The sequence below is a fragment of the Mytilus galloprovincialis genome, chromosome 5 (assembly GCF_965363235.1).
Source record: "Mytilus galloprovincialis chromosome 5, xbMytGall1.hap1.1, whole genome shotgun sequence".
In the NCBI taxonomy this organism is placed as follows: Eukaryota; Metazoa; Mollusca; class Bivalvia; order Mytilida; family Mytilidae; genus Mytilus; species Mytilus galloprovincialis.
In genome coordinates, this window is record NC_134842.1 from 35,679,999 (window position 1) to 35,701,645 (window position 21,647).

The 21,647-nt window shown below is 30.6% G+C and overlaps 2 protein-coding genes across 4 annotated transcripts in view; both read left to right on the forward strand.

The window, feature by feature from the left end:
- Positions 1-8,596, forward strand: part of LOC143075710 (sialate:O-sulfotransferase 1-like) — a 156,217-nt gene extending 147,621 nt beyond the window's left edge. For both annotated transcript variants that reach the window (XM_076251264.1, XM_076251263.1), the window contains exons 5-8: positions 1,913-1,996; positions 6,408-6,509; positions 7,338-7,439; positions 8,487-8,596. In XM_076251264.1, coding sequence (XP_076107379.1) covers positions 1,913-1,996; positions 6,408-6,509; positions 7,338-7,439; positions 8,487-8,521 — 323 coding nt within the window. In that variant the 3' untranslated portion in view covers positions 8,522-8,596. The remainder of the gene's footprint in view (positions 1-1,912; positions 1,997-6,407; positions 6,510-7,337; positions 7,440-8,486) is intronic.
- The window catches only part of LOC143075711 (uncharacterized), a 135,737-nt gene that overhangs the window by 91,732 nt on the left and 22,358 nt on the right, over positions 1-21,647 (forward strand). The gene's annotated exons all lie outside the window — the stretch shown is intronic.

Here is a 21,647-nt window from a genome sequence, read left to right on the forward strand (position 1 = left end):
CATTCAAACGAATGTTTTTTTTTTATTATTATCTAATTTAGCGATTAACGTGCAGCGAAAATAAATTTTGTTAACGTCGGTGTTATTATCGCCGCTATCTTGTTTACATTGGTTACGAAAAGAAGTTCGGTCAACGTTATCTATTGAAAAATAAACAACGTCAAGACCAACTACCAGAAGTCCTCTCGACCAATCATATCAACGTTTTCCCTAATATGCAAATCATATAAGAATTATTACATGGTATTTTTCACATCAGTTGTATTATCATCCTAAGGTTCAATATTAGCCCATGGGCTGATTATACATATAATATGGAAAATGTCATGTTTTCATCTTCTATCATATGCTTCAACAATGTTGAAAAAAATAGGTTACTATATTGATCCTTTTATGTGGTTCAAAAAGTAAAAACAATTAAGGACGTCGGACATCAGATGAAATACATTCGATATGCAATTTTTTGTATCATATGCCTCAGCAGAGGAGAAAAACAACAGTATAATACATTCTAATATTGACGATAAAAAGAATCAAGTAAACATTTTTGTAATGGATATAGTGTGGTGAAATGCTAGGGTTTTCAAAGGTCTTTAACTTCGAATTCATTTACGGATATCTTAGCTATTTTGGAATGTAAATGAACATGTGACATGCTGTTTTCATTTTTGATTTGACCACCACGTTTGAAATCTATTCTGTTCAAATTATATCATAACATTTCAAATATCTTGACATTTTCAAATTTGTATTATGAATTCATTTATTTGTTATTCGTCAAGAGTGAATACTGATCTAAAATATACAATGGTGATTCCAATTCTTTTAAATTATTAATAGACTGAGGGTCCTTCTTATGATTTAGTACAAAAGGGGGTGAGAAATAAAAATATGATGTTAATAAAATTGTGCCCGTATATTATTGTTTTGTAATAAAAACCCTCTTTGCTACATATGCTATTTGTTTAGAACAGCTCACTATTGTTCCCAACAAACATCAGGTTTAAGAATGGTGCATACTAAACGTTGAAATAAAATTTGTTTGCTGGAACATGACTATAGGTGTTACTGTTCACCTGTACAACCATATTGTAAAATTGACAATACAATTTGGACATTTAAATTGACCAGTTGGTATTGTTATAGTTCAGTGGTCATTCTATTTATTTTCCATGATATATATACAATTCAAACAAGTGAATCATCTTCATATTAGATCCAGAACTTAATAATGATTGTTTCTAAAATCACATTTAAGCATTTCAAGCCACGTAAATATGTTGATTGTACTTATTTATCCTACTTTCTGTTTTGAATGTTTTTATCTTTTATATTTAAGTAAATTCCATCTTTTAAAAGGTGGATTCCAATGAGGGAACTTTAACATTGTGTTGTAATAAGGCTATAACTAAATGGAAACAATCAATTGGTGCCTTTTAAAGTCAAAGAACAGTTTCTTTGTAAATACGTACATTTAAGTACTCAAAAATTTATCATCCAGTCATTTAGATATCTTTATATATAAATTTTAATATATAATTCATTCATAAGTTAACATGTCCGTCTCAAGTATGTAGCTTTGGAAGTATGAGTTCAATTAGTTTTAAAAAAAAAGAAAAGGCACTTATCATCATTTTTTTTTTTTTTTACTTTTTGTATACAAAATGTATTCGGGACTCCTGAAGATATTAGGAAATAGTTTGTACTTTTGTTTCCTATATTCCCTCTCCCTATAAGATTTTTTTATGGATGATAGTGTTGAAGCGATTTGTCATCTTATACATCCATCGGTTGACATCCAGATCTGTTTGATTTGATGTTGTACTTTATCTATATGTGAATGGTTTTGTAGTTCTTAAATCCAGGCGGTTATTAATTAATTGCATATCATTGATTCAATTCATTTTTTCAGGAATTTACAAAATGCAGTTGTTTGTTGCTGTTCTATTCGTTGTAGTTTTAAACAGTTCTGTTACTGGTACTTCGTTAGGTAAAGGTAAGCAGCTAAGGTTAGGTAATTGAAATGATTGAGTGGAATACGGTAAGGTCTTTAAGTTTGAATATTGAAACGGATAAGTGGTTAACGGTACGGAGTTAACGTTTTAACATTGAAACAGATGACTGGATAACGGTAGGGACTGAACATTGAAACGGATAAGTATTTAGTCTTATAGGTTGCATTTCTGTAAATATTGACAATGCAATTTCCCATAGGAACTCCTTTTACGGCTAAAACTGTACCACTTTTACTATGAAGTTTTGAAAAAAATCTTATCCTAGAATTGCAAGTTCATATGCACCACAATTTTTTTCAAAGGTCAAAATATAGGGCTGTGCGGCATATTTTCAACGTTTATATGCCCTGAACTTCGCAGAGTTTAAACTTACACTAATTTTCTTAACTACCCCTACCTCGAATGAAAGGTTACCACAGATTTCAATGTAAACAATATGCACGTGTTTATTTACTGGTAACATTCCCAAGTTCTGTCTCTGCGATATGGAACACAGAGAGCATAACTGGGAACCAGTATGTAAACAAAATGAATTTTCTATGAATATTCAATTACTCCCCAAAACAGGCGTGTTTTGAGAAACAGCTGTATTTACAAAGTGCAACCTATACAGACATTTATTCAAATAGAAAACTCTCTAAAATCCGTTTTTCTCACATTAATACTCATTTATCAGAATTAAAGTCTTAAAGAAATCACTGTGTATACTCTAAGTTTTTCTTTACTATACATTTTATACCCCCTCCCCTGTTTCAATTTTTTACAGATATTGAAAACAAGACTTTAGTTATTGCCAGCTTACCCTATTTGCATATTTTCTGATAAAAAATGCCTAGAACCTGTTAAAAACTGTTTTGATAACATATTGAAAGCATATCAGAATATCATAAATGTAATGTTTAGCAGTCAATCATTACAACATCCAAGATTATATAAAGTATCCAATCCAGACACTATCTACAGTCCACATCTTACTGTATGCCTATTTGTCAATTAAAGAACACATTTTCTGCCTCAAATGGTCAATTTAGAATTTTTGTCACAACAGTATCATCTTTAACCATATATTTGACACAATTTAGCTACTATATATACTAGAAGTGTTCAAACAAAGCCATATTTGCAATAGTTGTATGTATGCAGATACCAGTCTGAGATATAAATTCACTTAAAATGTTGTAGAGATGACTGCTAACATTTGATTTTTGCATAACTTCCAAGCATAGTTATTGTTTTCTATATCAAGAACTTTAAAATCATAAAATCATAGCATTTACAAGTTAAATTATTTGTTTTATGACCCAGGGGGTAGGTAATTTTCTATGTTTCTTGCCTCTGGGGCCTCAAATTTCCTAAATAATTCTGCTGTTTCTAGCAATTTGGAATATTTAGTACATATTCAGGATAGAACACACTATTGTAAGTTTTCTTGAGATATTTTTGTTTTTCTAGCTTGTATTTATTATGCCGTGGTGACAAAAAAGCAGATTTAGGTGTTGCGGCTTACTTCTGGGTTATCGAAAGGACACAAATACCCCATAAATAATATTCAGGAAGGATCTATGAGTTTCAATGACTGCGAAGAGTAAATATAAGCACTTCTTAACAATTTAACTTACAAATATGCAAATATTATGATTTAATTTTGTATCCAGGACTTTAAGTAAACTATGCATACTGTAAACTGTGAATTTATGCTGAGTCATCATATTTAAGGCCCAGGATTCTATCAATCTTCATTAAATATTTATAAAACTTCTTATTTGAGTTAATTTCTTTAAAATCTGTGAAATAAAGCAAATTTGGTTAAATTCTGAATGTTCCCTTTTTTCACCCTATATAGGTTGCATTTCTGTAAATATTGACAATGCAATTTCCCATAGGAACTCCTTTTACGGCTAAAACTGTACCACTTTTACTATGAAGTTTTGAAAAAAATCTTATCCTAGAATTGCAAATTCATATGCACCACAATTTTTTTCAAAGGTCAAAATATAGGGCTGTGCGGCATATTTTCAACGTTTATATGCCCTGAACTTCGCAGAGTTTAAACTTACACTAATTTTCTTAACTACCCCTACCTCGAATGAAAGGTTACCACAGATTTCAATGTAAACAATATGCACGTGTTTATTTACTGGTAACATTCCCAAGTTCTGTCTCTGCGATATGGAACACAGAGAGCATAACTGGGAACCAGTATGTAAACAAAATGAATTTTCTATGAATATTCAATTACTCCCCAAAACAGGCGTGTTTTGAGAAACAGCTGTATTTACAAAGTGCAACCTATAAATGTATATGTAAGTAAATACAACTGTAACGTATCTGTAGGTAAGAAATAACGCAGTAACTTAGACCTTAAGGTAACAGCTAGGTACGTAAATGGAAGGTCCAGCGATTTTTGAAAGAAATTGTATACATGTAAAACTTTCAAAAAGATAATGAAAAATCGAAAAATCAAAGTTGGTACCGATCTTATTTCGGAGTTCCAAACATTTGAAAATGGTAAGGAAACAACATGAATTACATAGACATAACGTTTAATTTAAACACAAAATAAGAAATTCAAGCTTAATTTTTTCTACAGTTAAAACCAATCCTACGATTTTTCTATAAAAATTAAATGTTTTTGTGGTCGCATTTTCCTTTCTATTGATCTATAAATTTCATGGCGTTATCGAACTTCCTTTTAATATATCAGCCGTTGAAAGAGTGTTGCCGACGGGAAAAGATAGAAATTGCATGACGTCACCGGAAAGGATTGCATAACGTCAAGTTTCCATCAGCAGAATAGTCGTCTACATCATATATAGAAATGTTGTCACATAAAGGCAATGACTGTTTTATAAACATATTATAAACAGAAACAATCAAAGATCTATCGTTCTCGGAATGACGATATACATTCATTGTTCACATTTTAGACCACCATTTTGCCTGAAATATTTGCTGCTGCACAATAAGGGAGGCGAAATATACACAAACGGCCAATTCAATCTTATGAGCCGAAAACATACTGACAATGCAATGGCAAAATAAAACGAAATACAGCCAAAAAGACAAACAGTAAGCTTTTATTTACCCAATCGTTCCAGAAGGTCATATAACATATATAAAATTATGTTTCAAATGGCACGAGAACGCAACGAAAAGATAAACACATACTACGATCCCAATAATCCTGATTTTAATTGTCGTCTAGTCATTTGTAAACTTTGATAATGTGTTTGATTAAAGGAAAATTGTACATTTAAAGGCATTTTATACAAATGCATCTGTTTTTTATTTTTTTTTCAGTCGACAAAGAATGTAAAGGAATTGTCTAATTTATGAAAATATTTAAAGTACGTCACAGATATGAAATTTATATGACAATCATTTGAATGACTTTGTAGTCTTGTCTCCAATTATATTTTAAATGTTATATTATAATAAAATGTATATCGCAAAAAGGCGAAAAGGCGAAATCGCGAAAAATCGAAAACGCAAAAAATCGAAAACGCGAAAACGAGAAATCGGAAAGAAAAAATATTTCACCTTTTTCACTTTTTCGCGTTTTCGACTTCGCGATTTCGCGTTTTCGACCTATAGAATATGAAGGGCTAAAACGCGAAAACGCGATAACGAAAAACGCGAAATAGCCTTAACCGGCCACCATATGAATGAGATATTCTATATATACAAATCATCCGTCTAAAAAATAAAAAGTGTTCGTGTATCATTTAAAAAATAAAATACTGTTTTTTCTATAGCTCTATGGCAGCAAAGTCGGATAAATTAGTAATAAACGGCAAAGTGAGTAGATGATCATATTGTCAGAGTTACAAACTACTCTATGTTTAAGGAGTAATAGAAAAAGTACTTAATCTGAGTTAGTTTTATCTTAGCAATAAACGGTGGAGGGAGGGGAGAAGATCATTATAAACCATAGTTGTAATCACATTTACGATACCGATTTCTCTGCCCCATACATTTTGAAGTTTTAGATTTACAATTTTGTAAAAGTAATATTCTGCTACAAATGAAAGAAATATAACTTTCAGACAACTCATAAATACAAGGCTCCCCAAATATTTCGCTGTTTGTCCATCACTGCTAGGCACCAATAAAGTTCCTGTAAAATTTGGAATCACAAAAGACAATCTCGTACGCAACAAAATAAAAGTTATCGTTCTATGACTTCAAAGTACATCGCAAATCATCGTCGGATCAAATGTCGTAATTAGTTATCAAACGTACTAGAATTATGATTTAGTACGCCAGACGTGCGTTTCGTTTACATGATAAGACTCATCAGTGACGTTCTTATCAAAATATAACTCCTAAATAGCAATTAGATCTATGAACATCTGGTATTTATGAAGTTGCATTGCCTCACTGCTTTTGTAGACTGTAGAGACAAGGACAGAAAATGTAGTTACTGGGCCAGTATTGGAGAATGCGATAATAACCCTGGTTATATGCGTGTCAGCTGTTGTAAAAGTTGTAATAGTAAGTATACATTAAAATCGCCAGTAGTTGAATACGTCATAGTAACACGATATTTTGTGTCCGTACCACATGTTTGCAGAACATTTATAATTTACGTTCGGCTTTGAAAAATGAGGTTAGCATATTATAGCAAAATAATGTGAAAATTGTTCCAACTGTATTCAAATTGTAAATATTGAATACAGTATTTTTGAAGGCTGCAAACAATAAGATGATTCATCCCTTACTAGCACGCTGCATGTTATTTCCGATGTTAAATGCCTAACATGCAATGTTAGTCACTTATAAAAATTAAAATCCCCAAAATACTAAACTCCGAGGAAAGTTCGTAATCAAATGGAAAACTCAAAAGCTCGAATACATCTTGCGAATGGATAACAACAGTCATATTCCGGACTTTGTACAGGCATTGTCTCATGTAGATATGTGGAATAAACCTGGCTTGTTAAACCTCTCACTTGTATGACAGTCGAAACGATACCTCTGCATTGCTATTGTAGGTTTAGTAACATACAAAAGATGCCTGAACATTGACATTGTAGGTTTTGTTATACTTATAAAAGATACCTGTACATTGATATTGTAGTTGTTGATACTTATAAAAGATACATGAACATTGATATTGTAATTTTTGTTACTTATAAAAGATACCTGAACATTGATATTGTAATGTTTGTTACTTATAAAAGATACCTGTGCATTGATAGTGTAAGTTTAGTTACTTATAAAAGATACCTGTACTTTGATATTGTAGGATTAGTTACTTATAAAACATACCTGTGCTTTAATACTGTAGGATAAATGCTTACAAGTACATTGATATTGTAGGTTGTATTGACCAGAACCCGAGTTGTCGTTCTTGGGCTATGGATGGACAATGCTATAAGAACCGCAATTACATGCTCTTAAAATGTTGTCAAAGTTGCATTGGTAAGTACTTTCATCTTAGTTGACGGAAACCAAATTTTCATCAATTTACTATATATATACTCTTTCTCTCGTGTCCGTTTTTTTTGGTGAATTGGCATTGCTTTGTATTCGCGTGTATTAAGATGAGCAATATTCCCCCAAAAAATAAGAAAAGAAATACCGGAACTCAACTATCTGAAGGTCTATTATTCATCTAAATCGTTATCTGTTTAACAATATAACAAAAGTATGTAGATTTTTCAATGTTCATAAAGTCATCCGTAAGATAGAGATTAATTTTAAATTGACCTGTTGGTAACGCAAATGAGTTGTCATATCTGACAGGGGTATCTTTTAGTATATGTTCCATATTTATTTTATTTGCATTTCTGGTAGGTCACTTATGTGGTTTTGTAGAGCAACATGACAAGTGCAACTTGTGAAGTAGAATCTACTTACCATAAACCATCAACTGACATCATCCTTATTTTTCAAGGGGTTTCTGTTTTTACTTTAGTTGTGATAATAGTTTTTAATTCTGAAGTTTTTCAAAGTCTCTGTTAACGTTGTTTATACCAGTAACAATATTGTCTTCCCTTTGTCATACTTCATTTTCAAGTAAAGTTACAGGATTATAGTTTTACATGACCGATTGCTTATTTAACCATTTTGTGACAGCTTATGGTAATATAAAACTCATTTGCAAATATCCTATTGAGTGATTTGCAATAGATATACATTGTACCTTATCGACTTATACTTTGCGAGTACCATGAAGTCGTCACATTTGGCACAGAACTGTAAACAATTCTAGAACACCTGCTATCATTCCCGGTTTAAAGATGGTGTCTGTATTGCTTAATCTTTAGTTTTTTATATTGTGTTTTGTACACTGTTGTTTTTCTTTGTGTCGTTTGTTTTTTCTTGGTAACAACAGACCCTGCTCCCCAAGTGGCATCCGTCGTGTTCTTTGTTGCAAAGTTACACTAAACAACCAAACTATATCAATGGCATAAACTATTTTGTACACGTTTTATATTCATTAATTCATGAAATGTTTTACTGCAGACTACCCTAGGGGAACAGGAGTACTAAGGAAATAGCCAGAATGGGAAAAGCATGGACAGCAATGAGGCTTACATAATTTAACAATAAAATATATGTAACCACTTATGAAATTTTTTAATAACCACAGACTGAGTAATACGCTTGTATTATGAAATTATATTCGCCTTACTGTGTGTTGAAAAATTCCTTTTAGCGCAGACTGGTTTCACTGATCTGTTTATGAATCATTTTAAAGGATCAGCTAGCTTAACTGGTATACTTAATCCTTATCTTTGAAAATAGCATTTGGCATTCTTTCAATTTTGAGTTTTACATAATGATTGTGATGAAACAGTAACTTCAATTTTCACAAATCAAAATATACTTTGTATATATAATCCAACGCGTACATGAAACATTTAGATGAGTACTAAAAAGACAGTATTGCATTGATGTTGTCACCGTCGGTTAGGATTACTGAAATTCAAATAAAATACTAACAAAATATCAAAAATGCATACAGAACTTTAAGACAGTGAAAAACAACTGCAGATACCAAGGGGTCTCTAATAATAATATACGACTTATGATCAAGACGAAAACCACAAGGAACAAAACGACAAACAGCTAAAACTGGGATGACCTCCGGTTATTCGGAAGGACCGACAACTCCTTCCCACTATTGATCTCCTTCATAGAACTCTTGGTGAAATAAAATGAAGAGTGAGTTATTGTGTATCTTATAACAGCTGATAAAGCCAAATTCGAAGATAAAAAAGAAATATGTTAAACAATAAATAAAAAAACCAACATCGGAACAATTAGTTTTCTATTTCTAAGACTCGACTGAAAGACAGGGTTTACAATTATATAAATTAGTCACGGCAAAGGCAAATGCTGCTTAATATGACAAATAATTCAATTTTCGATATATTTATTTTCTTTATTTCAAGTATAATATTGTCTTCTCTATGAGATTGTTATTACGCATTGGTAGTTTTGGACTGCACTTGCATGTACAACTAGGTCGATAAAATAATTTAAAAGTTTTTGAGCTAAAACTAGCCTAAATAACAATTTTTAGCTTTAGTGGAAGATCTAATGGACCTCTGATGATATTTACCTGCTAATGTATTACAAGTTTAGCGAACAAATTCAAACAATTTAACCCTAGTGATAATGAAAACTTTTTTACCTTAATTTATTTTTTTTCATCTGAATAATTTCATTTTTATAGTTTGATTTTATGTCTGTGATTTTTTTTCTCTCTTATTGTAACTTATATCTCTTGCTGCTGGAACTGAATTTTGTACAATTCTGTAATTCAGTCCCATCAGAGTGAATGTAGAGAATATCATGCATGCTGCTAACACAGTAGAGCGTCCTCATGTCACAAACAAAAATTATTCTTGACTTCCTCGGGGGAAATTAAGACAGACAGCAGCCAAAGACAAGGATCATGCATTTAGACATGCACATACAGAATGTTATAAAAGCTTCCCCTTATATTATCATCTGGTACATTAGATTTACAGCAGATCATTAGAAAAAAAAAACACCAAGAAAACAGTTTGAGAGGGCTTTCGATTTTGAAATATTTTTCTTTTCAATTTTAAAGTTATACAATGGAGTGGATTAGTTTGATCTGTTTTGAATTGTTAGGAATTTGTCATTTTACCATTATATAATCAAACGGTTTCGACCATCTATGCCTTGCATGACTTAGCATCGAATTTAACATCTGAGGTCATCTTAATACCAAAACGACAAACGACAGGATTTTCATTTTTAAATCATCAATTTATTTCTATCTTAGCAGGAATATAAAAACACCTGCATAAATAATAAACATTCAGTCGGTATTAAAGAGCTTGCTGCTGCTATTCACACTTTTAATCGTCCGAGCAGAAGTTGATGAATCAAAGATTTGAAAAAAAACTCGGTTTTTTTTTGAAAAAGTTCATCGGAAGATACAAAGACCGTGTTAACAAATTTTCCGTATCAACGCAAATAATATACATGCTGGTCTTGTAGTATAGAGTCTTAGTACTGACGTTATGTATCCTCTTAATCAGGTGTTCGTTACCTTTGCATCTTAAATCATTAACCTTTACTTTTAGTTAATGTTTGGTATAGACATTTGGCGAGGCTAGTTATTTAAATCCTGCATGGTTTTTATTATGCTATGGTCATTTTCCTGCATTCTCTTTTTCAGTTTTGCTTAATATGAACCTTGCCATAAAGTGTCTATATACCATTTTGTTTTCTTTGTGTTAATACAAGTAAATGTAGCTATTTATTTTTTAGTTAATAAGATTAAAACAATGATGACTGCAGTATTCCAATTTTTGATATTTTTACCTATCATGTCCGTTTGGTTCCCTCACACCTTGTTGTCAATATAATGGAATACAAGTGAGAAATTTAGCTATCGTTTAAACCAGGTTTAATTCACTTCTTTTGAACATTGGTGGATAGTTGTATAATTGGAAATCATACCACATCTCCTTATTTTTATCTACCACTTTTCATAAAAGGAAACGCCTGAACCAAGCCAGAAATATGACAGTTGTTTCCTTCCTTTTGATTTGTCATTTGGTAAGATTCTTTCCGCTTTTAATTTTCCTTGGTGTTCGATATTATTTATATTTTACTTTTTAGACGATACAGATATTTCACCTTGAAATGTATGTACTTTTGTTTCGAGGTTAATTTTCATTGATATGACCATACATGTAGATATACAAGATTTCGAGAAAAAAAAATACGATGTTCTACTCACGTAATTATCATCCATAGATGTATTTTGCAAAACCTTTGAGGATTTGGGGTAATAAATACCCTTCCACATGTAACCTTATTGAGTCTTTTTAAAAACATATATTCTAGCGTCATCAATGAGTCTTTTATAGACGAACACGCACGTCTGGCATTCAGAATTTTTCTCTATGTATCTATGATGATATATATAAAAAAAGACGAGGTGCTGTAAAAGACTCAAAAATGGAAAATGTAAAACAATTCAAACAAAAACAACAACGGCCTAATTAAATGTTACAATGCACAAAAAATTAACGAAAACAAACATGTTACACAAAAACAAACGACAACCATATAATTACAGGCTTCTGACAAGGGAAAGGCACATGCATACAGAACACGATGGGGTAAAACATGATGGCGTGATATAAACCCTCCTCCAAAGTTTATTAAACGTTAATAATTTTGGACACTGGGAATTAAAAGAAAAAAGGATGTTGACTTATTAATGATTGATCAGGACGAATTTTCACATTACGGTCGGGTCAAATCAATATCAAGATTATTATCTTCCTAGACCACTGAGCACGATGGAAAAGTTTATATTTTCAAAGGTTGTCTTAACTATACAGCTAACAGACCGTGCCCTACTAAGAGTACTGTGGGAACAAGAGGGCTGTAAAAAAAGGATGCCGTGAAAAGCGATCATCCAACATTTAAAATTTATGAGAGAGCAATCACGGCTCCTTTTATAATATAAGCAGATTTGGAGTGTTTTGCTGATGAATTTAAGTCGGGAACATTGAATTCCGTACTGAAAGACCACGTCCTCAAAATACATTGAATTATGTATAATGTAAACGTATTGTATCGAATTCAGTGCAAGACTGTCCTTATTATTCCTATAAACGTTTCTTAGAAACACTGGCTTATACTGTGCGTTGGAACCCGTTGAAGTAAGTTATATTTGGTACTGCAGTGTTACCCTTTTTTCCAATATGGAATTTACTTATCTCGTATGTATTTTGTTGTTAGGCCACTAGTAAACTGTGCAACGAATAATACTAACATAAACCGTCATCATTTAAATATTTATTTTTTTAATTGTCCGTCGGAAAATGTATTATTGCCACACTTGCTTTCTAAATGTTTGTGTTAAGCGTACCAGCTAATGTTAAAAACAAACTAAAAATGATTCAAACAAAAAAAATATTGTTTTGCATCATGTTGCAAGGCATTTAGTTTTATACGATATTTACGCCATTTTGAAATAATTACGTAACACATATCGGTATCTATCGGTTGTCTCAGTTTGTAGGAAATATTGTAGCTGCTAGAAGAATGTGATGTAAAATTGATAGCATGTCCCAGATAGAATATATATCTAAATGCAGAAAAATAACAGTATGGTTATTCAAGATCTGATCCTATACCCGATCGACTTTACTGATTTACCTTGCTTAAGATTCATATTGATAATTAAGAGAAGGATCAAAACAAGTATACATCATATACAAAGGTAAATCTAAATAAAATAATGAAAGTGGTCATTACAAGACAGTTTTTGCGTACCACAATCAAAGATAAACAAGTTCTGAATGGTCAAATAATGTGTAATACCACCATTGACTTCCCCTAATACTCTTTTTAAATTTACACTTTTCAAAACTTTGTGCCGAATTGATCTTTGTTTCAAATAAAAAAAAAAATACTTGGCATAGGTAAAGTTTTATCCTGTCCAGTACTATTGATAAAATTTCACATAACTTTTAGGGACCTGAATTCGGAGCGTCACGGTTTCATACTTAAAAGTTCATAGGAAAATCTCGTGCATCTTTCATATAAATACTGAATACTTCAACTATTTTTATTTTAATTTTATTACTGCAAATAACATACGTTATAAGAAAAAAAATTGAGTTTCACCGATTTTAACGATGCAAAAGTACAGGGCCCAGTGTCATCCTAAATATAAAAAAGAAGATGTGGCATGATTGCCGATATGACAAATCTCAACAAGGGTCCAGGAAAAATTCCCTAATAAAATATGTTATTTATACTAAAATGCATCAAATTATAATTTAGAAATATAAAAACTTGATAGAAATGAGTGTGAAAAAATCATTTTGCTATCACAAATTGTGGAACTATTAACAAAGACAATTTATTTATCCAATAAAACAAATGGAAAATGGTGTGATAAAAAAAATCTTATCTTAATTTGGTCTACTTTTGACCAGTTCAAACCAGACTAATGAAGTGTACAAATTTTCAAATAAATGTAATTGAAATTATTCTATAGAATCTCCCCCCTTTTTCAATTGGATACAATTTCTTTTTTTTTTTGAGTCTTTTTGATACTTAGTAATACCACACTAACATGAAAAAAGTATGAGTAAATTCTGTTTTTCAACTGCTAAAATTCCTAAATAAACTTACTAAATTTGAAGATCTGTCAAATTTATGTATATTTATAAATGTAGAATTAGAAATATAATTAAAAAACGACTCTATATCAAGAATAAATCACCCAATATGCATAAATTCCAGAGTTTACTTATTGCCTAAAATTATGTTCGGCAATAGGATGAATAATCATCATCAGATTTCAGACAATAAGCTTAATGCCTGAAAATTTCAGGCAATAACTTAATGCCTATGCGTTAGCTTATTGCCTAGGATTTAAGCTTAATGCCTAATTTTACTTATTGCCACTTATTTAAGTTATCGTACGACAATTGACTTTGAGCAAACTAAAAGAACACAGGTACATCCAGTCATAATGGGGCCTGTAAAGAGAAGCCACACTGTCGGTTGCATGATGGATTTTTCCATTTTTGGCCTTACACCAATGTTGCTCTCAAAAAACCAGTACAATGTAAAATGCTGAATTTTTAGTAAAGAATTCACCTACGGAACACTGAAAACTGAAATTTTGAAAGTCAAGAAAAATAAGAACCGAAACAATTGAAGAGGTGTTGGGCCAAAGTGAAGTCAAAACATATCAAAATCCATCGATAAGGGCTACTTTGTCCGAGGCATTTGAATCCTAAGTTTCTTCGTAATTTGTACAACCAATTTTAAATTATCGATTTTTTGTTGCCAGTTACAAATATTTCATGAATGTTCCGGAACAAATTAGCAATAAATACAACAGGGAGAGAGTGTGCATAATGAAGACATAACCTTTCAATTATAGTTTAATTGAGGTCTGGAGCTGGCGTATGGCAGTAACTGCTAGCTTTATATATAGTAGTCCTTTGTTAATTTATTATCATTGTCATTTTGATTAGTTTCTTTTGTTTCCTGTTCTGACATAGGACTTTTATTTCCTTTTCAAGTGCGTTTTACTGTTCGTATTACTGTGTGTTTTTCATTCTTTATTGGATAGAGGTATAGGGGAGGGTTGTGATTTCACGAAACATCTTTAACCCCGCCGCATTTGTGCGCCTGTCCCAATTCAGGAGTCTCTGTCCTTTTAAGTCTTGTATGATTTTAATTTTAGTTCATTGTTATATTTCGGAGTTTAGTATGACGTCTATAATCACTGAACCAGTACACTCTTTTGTCTAGAGGCCAGCTGAAGCACGCCTAGCACAGCGTTCATTGCGACGCTATGCATTAATTAATATTCCTTCCGTATCATTTCTTGGAACTGATATAAATCTTAAACGGCAATATATTATCGTCATGCAATCGATAAAAAAGAAAACAAAACGTTTAAAGTTGCATGCGACCGAAGCGCTGTTTCTGGATCTACCATCATCAGGAACGTCAAAAAGGCGAATAATACTATTTGGTTTACTGCGAGTTGGTCAGTTTTCACTGTTACTTCTAAATGTTGGGCACTCGGAACACCAAATAGCTCTGAATTATTTATCTCAAACGCTAACCTTATATAAGAGATTTAAATCAACGTATTTGATTTCGGTTTAAATAGGTTTAACTATATTTTTTTATAGATGCACAACCTTAAAATTTCAGGATACTGTTATCTTATGTGATGTTTAATATGTTTTATAAAAAAAAAACACTTCTTCTTTTCATTATTTATTTTGTAATTAAAAATGATTTGATATATTTCGTGCTATTTATTTATAACTAAGAATGATTGTTATCAGAGCCGTGTTTATATCAGTGTATACAGGTACCCCTCTTTTCGCCCCTTTTCTATTTTTGATATTTTATTCAAAAATTTAAAAAATCAAACTTTCAAAAAGTGAAATAATCAAAATTGCTCGTTAGGTTTAGTATTTTAAAAGTTTGATCAAATTCCTAAACTATCAAATGTATAAACGATATTTAAATTTTTAATATTTTAATAATTTGGTTGAAATTTCAAAATTTGAAAACTTTTACACCATTTGAAATTTTGATATTTTAAAACTTTGATCAAAATTCAAAAAAATCTAAAATTTCAAAACTTTTTAAAACTTTGAATTGATAAGTGTTACACGGACCACGGACGTACAAGCGGACAAGGATGAAACATAATATCTCTTCGCTACGGAAATAGTCAGATTTCCTTTTTTTTTTTTTTTTATTTAAATAATTCTCGATTTTTGTTCTATTATACTAATTTAAATTAAGGGATTTGTCCATATGCATAAAGTTTATGTATATATCTTTTCCCGCTTTTCACGTGCACTCTAGTAAAAGTACAACGTAATCGAGAGCGTAATGATTGGCATGAATACTAAACAGATGAGGCTGTTACGATAACAAAATTCAAGAAGTCATTCAACCTTAGGTCACCGAAATACAAGGAAAGCTACGTCATAGTACTTTATCTGTACATGCGTATTTGAATCAGGAAAAAGTTTGTGATCGAGTCTTGTTCTTGTCTAACTTGGAAATTAATTAAACATATATTATTTTTTTTTTTTTTTCGTTTACAAAAGGTAAAGTATTTGTTTATATGTATAATTTTTATATACAAGTAAAGTGTAAATTATATAATATGTAAACAAGATTTAAGTAGCAACATACAACAACATAAAGTAATCAGATGCTAAATGTTTTAACAACGAGCTGCATCAATTATTTGACGATACTATTTATCATATTAAAGCTAAAACAGTCAGGTTAAAGAATTATCTATTATAAATCAATTTTTAATGTTTTGATTTGGTCTTAAATATTTTCATTTCATACAGAAATTTTGACAGTTTTGACATATAATCATAGAAATAAAGTGTGTACTGATTGTCTGAACTACTATACTAGATTTGGTCGAATCGTCATGATTGTTTGAAAACACGCAGAAAGACAAGCAAACTCAAAACTCAATGAAAAAAGTGTGCTCATATCTTCTTTAAGAACTCTTTTCACTCAGAGGCGGATTTAAATGAGGGGGTATCACCTCCACCTACTTGAGATGCTTCATATACTGTTGCATCATCTTCACTTTTTACTTATTTAACTCCAAACCTATTCTAAATATATAATTTGTTCACTCACTAACTGGCAAACGATTCAGAGTCATGGTTAAAGGGTCCTCCAAATGATAAAGTGAAACGAGACGAACAATCGTATCTAAATATTCAACTTCAAGATGCATTCTTCCAACTGATTACATTGAATCAGTAAATACAACAAAAACTTGCATATTCATATATTATTTTCTTTTGTATGAAAATACAGTATTTTGAAATATCTTCTTTCTCTTTTTGTTATATTTTTCTATGAATTTAAAGCATTACATATGATGACATGTAAAACCTTGAAAAAATAGAACGACAAATGATCTGAGAAAGAAAAATACAAATTCCTTCACTTCTATCATCCGTGGCTAACCATATTCGAACTAGTCGCATCGATTTGGTGTTTCGATATTTTCTGATGTACAATGAGAATATAGCACTGTCAAAACTTTTTTTAACAAAATACAACAATCAGTGGAGAGGTCCTCATTGTTCCTTTTGATGGCATAATGGAGGGTATTTTTTCTACTGCAGTCTAACATACTAACCTGTACCAATTACAAAAGAACTACTTGGAGAACCCAATGTGCCGTCAAACATTTGCTTTCAAATTTGCATGTACATGAAATATTTCCCACTGGACGTAAAACAAACAACAATAAATCATCAATCACATTATTAACTAATTAGGATAAGAAAATTAATGTATAATCTAGTCTTTCATATTAAGGCTGCTTGATATACACATTTTTTTTTTGGTACCTATAATTCGGAAAAGAATATCATAAAATTTCTCCTATGTACTATTTGTTTTTCTTCTTATCCGAATTCGGATAACGACCAAGACGACTTTTTATTGAATATAGATGTACTAGTACTTATCCGAATTTGGATAAGGATCGTCACATAGCATACGTAACCCTGTGCGGTAGGTCATGTATTCTTCTTATCCGAATTTGGATAATCAGTTATTATTCCTTGATAACATGTATTATGTATTCTATCGAAATTCGGTTAACATTAGTTTCTCTCCTTTTGTTTAAACAATTATAATTCAATTATTTATTCTTCTTGTCCAAGATAATAAAATAACTACTGCAATTTTAATAAATAATGTTTCATAAAAAAAAAAAAAACAGGTCTAAATACATTATTGTATTGAGTTCATTTTAAAAAAGTGTTGCCTTCCAACATTCTTATTTCAGAAATCTCGCTTATCCGAAACACCCATTGACTTGAGCATATGGAAATGCTCAAAAGCAATTGGAAGCTGTTGAGTATGTATGGTCAGATTATGATTCTGTTTGTAAGAGAGTTGTTCCCCGTTTGTCAGTATTTTGTATCTATGTTTGTGACGTCATCTTTGTCTGATTAAAATGTAGAAAATGGAAGCATATACAGTATGCCAAGTTCTAAATCGTTCCAAGTCTAGAAAAGTTGAAACAGAAACAATCAGATATATACCATTAAGCAGTGGATCTGCTTTCAGCCTCTTGTTACTCATCAGTTGCAAATCGATGTCGTAGTACTCGACCTATGCCCTTACTTATATATTTTTTTTTTTATTTTTCTCACAAACCAAATTACAAAGGTATAGAGATAATTATACATATTTCAATACAATTACATAAATAAATAATGTACGAAAGTAGATAGAGGCGTTCACAATTATTCACCCAGAAAAGTTCAATTTGTTATTGATCTCCTTAATAAGTTTACATAGTTCGTTCAGTTCTGTACATTTTTTAAAATTCATTAATGCATATAACTTCAATGAGTTTGGTCTATTTCTATAGTAAAATGCAATACATTGTTTTCTACAATTATCAAAAGCTGAACAATTAAAAATGTAATGGTATTCATCACCAATGGCATCTGAATTACACAATACACATTTCTGTTTTCTCTTTCTATGTTTTGCCATCTTCCAGTTTCTATTGGAAATTTCATGTTCAAAGTTCGAAATTTAAGAAATAAGGATATCTGCCTGTCATCCAAAATATTTAAATATTTCTCAAACTCCAAAGTATCTTTAAATAAACGATAATTTAATGCTTTTGGTGATTCCTGTAGGCTTGCTAGCCATTTTTGTTTAAATTGATCTATCAAGTTCTGTTTGATGGTTACATGTAGCCATGTTTTATTTACAAAAAAGATGTTATCCCATACATATGACAAGCCACACGTGTCTAAAATTGATTTGACTTGTTTTAACCATAAAATATTTGTACCATATTTGGCAGTTGCTAAGTTATACAAAATAAAAGGCAATTTGTCAGGTTTTCCAGTTACCAACTTGAACCAATAATTTATCATTCGTAACTTGATTGAAATATCTAATGGATATCTTCCCAATTCACCATAAATCATAAAATCAGGAGTAGACTTTTTTACTCCAAGTAATATTTTACAAAATTTGATATGAACCCTCTCGATTATTGAATTATTTCCAAAACCCCAAACTTCACACCCATACAGAGGTATTGGTTTCACAATTTTATCAAATAGATCAAGTTGGCATTCAATTGACAGATTATGTACTCTACCTTTTCGAATAATATCGTACATAGCATGTGTTGCTTTTTTACATTGCTTTTTTTTAGCTCTTGAAAAATTTCCTGACCTAGACAGTAATACACCAAGATAAGTAAATTCACTCACAATATCTAGTATTATATTATCATACTTAAAAACAATATTCTGCGGTAGTCTATCTTGTGAAAAAATTACAATCTTACTTTTTTGCACATTTACTCCGTTTCCGTAACTCACAATATTCATATAAGGAGTCCAGTTGTTTTTGTAAATCTATCTGAGATTCTGCCATTAAGACAGTATCGTCAGCATATAAAATTACAAACAAATTTAAATAAAAATTTAACTCTATTTCTAACTCATCAGAGATAGTGCACAAACCTTCTATATTTTTATTCTGTAAAAGCAATTCCAGATCGTTAAGATAAATAGAAAAAAGCAAAGGAGAGAGATTCTCTCCCTGCCTAACACCAATGGAAGAAGGGAAAAATTCAGAAAAATCTGATCCAAAGTGAATACGTGATTTGATATTATTGTACATGTTGACAATAACGTTATACATCTTTCCGTTAATCGAGTGTTTAATAAGTTTTGACCAGAGACCAGACCGCCAAACAGTATCAAAAGCAGACTTGGGGTTATTGTAATTGTAATCGTTAATCAGCTGTAATTGATTACTATTTTTCAAGTAATCAGTGTAATCATTAATCAGCCAAAAATCTGATTACATGTAATTTAATTTAATCAATTACTTTTCAAAATACCCTGTAATCATGATTACTTTTTGATTACATTCTGATTACAATGAAACAAATCTAAAATTGTGTTTTTGGTCATTAAATGAACCTCTTTGTTATTCATATATGATAAATTTTAAACATACTAAAATGGTTTGGTTACTTCAAGCATGTCTACTTCAGTAAAAAATGAAGTTACAGTATTGAAAAGTCATCATTAGCCTAAGCAGAGAAATATAATACAATTATATATCTTTTTGGTAAAAGATATTGTACATACATGTATATTCATTGTTTTATAATGATCTTCATATTAATTTTTGATAATAACTGTTATATATTCAAGTAATACTTTTCTTTAACCCTGAATTATAATCTTTTGTTAATTTTTGTGATTTTTGTCAACTTTGAATTGACAGGTAGGAGACTAATTAATGTTTGTTTTTATTGCAATTACCAATTGAGTATAGCTGTAGGGAAATATATATGATAAAAGATAAATCAGACATGAAAATTTATCTAATTAGCACATTAATTAAAAGTTGGACAAATGCGTTGTTTAATTTTTTTTGTATTTGGACTGGACATGTAAAATGCAATGATTTTTAGTACTTACATATTGTTTACAATTTGATTAAACATTTCTATTAGAATTTAACATAGTTTTAACTGGTAACTTTATTTCATCCACATTTAAACTTCCATAAACTGCAACTTGGAATACATATAAATTATGAAAGAGGTCAGAAGAAAAACAAAAAACTCTTGATTATGAAATATCGTTATTAAATTTAATTCAAAATAATTCAGAGATCATTGGTGAAAAAGTGTAATGTATATATATGTAGTGAAATTTGGTGTTTATTTAAATAAATGAAGTTTAATTTAAAGTTATCATTTTATAATTGAACCAAATGAAATACTTTCTCAAAAATGCTATAGTTATATTGAACGTTTATTCATTCACATCATTCAAAATGTTTTGTTTTTAAATTCATTGTAATCAGATGTAATCATGATTACTTTGTCAATGTAATCATTAATTTAATCAGATACTTTCAGAAATGATGTAATCATTAATTTAATTTAATCGTACAAATGACATAGTAATTGTAATTTAATCAATTACATTGAATGTAATCGGACCCATCTCTGATCAAAAGCTTTCGCAAAGTCCACGAATGCACAATATAGTTTCTTCTTTTTTCTCTTTAGCAACTCAATTAATATGTGAATAACAAATATATTGTCTACTGTGGAATAACCTTTTCTGAAGCCAGCCTGGTTTTCATTTAATAATAAATAATCCTCTAAAAAAAGAACTCAATCTAAAATTTAAAACAGATGTGAAAAGTTTTATGCTTTATATTTACAATCTGTCATCTGGTCGATCTATCCAAGTACATGTATCTAAAAAATGAAATAACGTTATAGTATATATAGACGTACTTACATTTATCTAAATAAGTAGTAAACAGTTTGTGTGTACGTAATAATATTGTGAAATTAGTAAATCGACCCATCATACATGAGGGTCTAGATGGCAGGTTCTTCAATCCTGTATTCGTTAATTTTCATGTCATTTTTCTTTATATTTTCTCAATTTTGCCTATTATTCTCTTTTCCTTATATATTAGCACCCATATTTCTCTATTTTTTATTGTTTTGCATATTCTTCTCTGTTTATTTGTTGTCCAATTTTTGCACCATTCTCTATAATTCTGTAA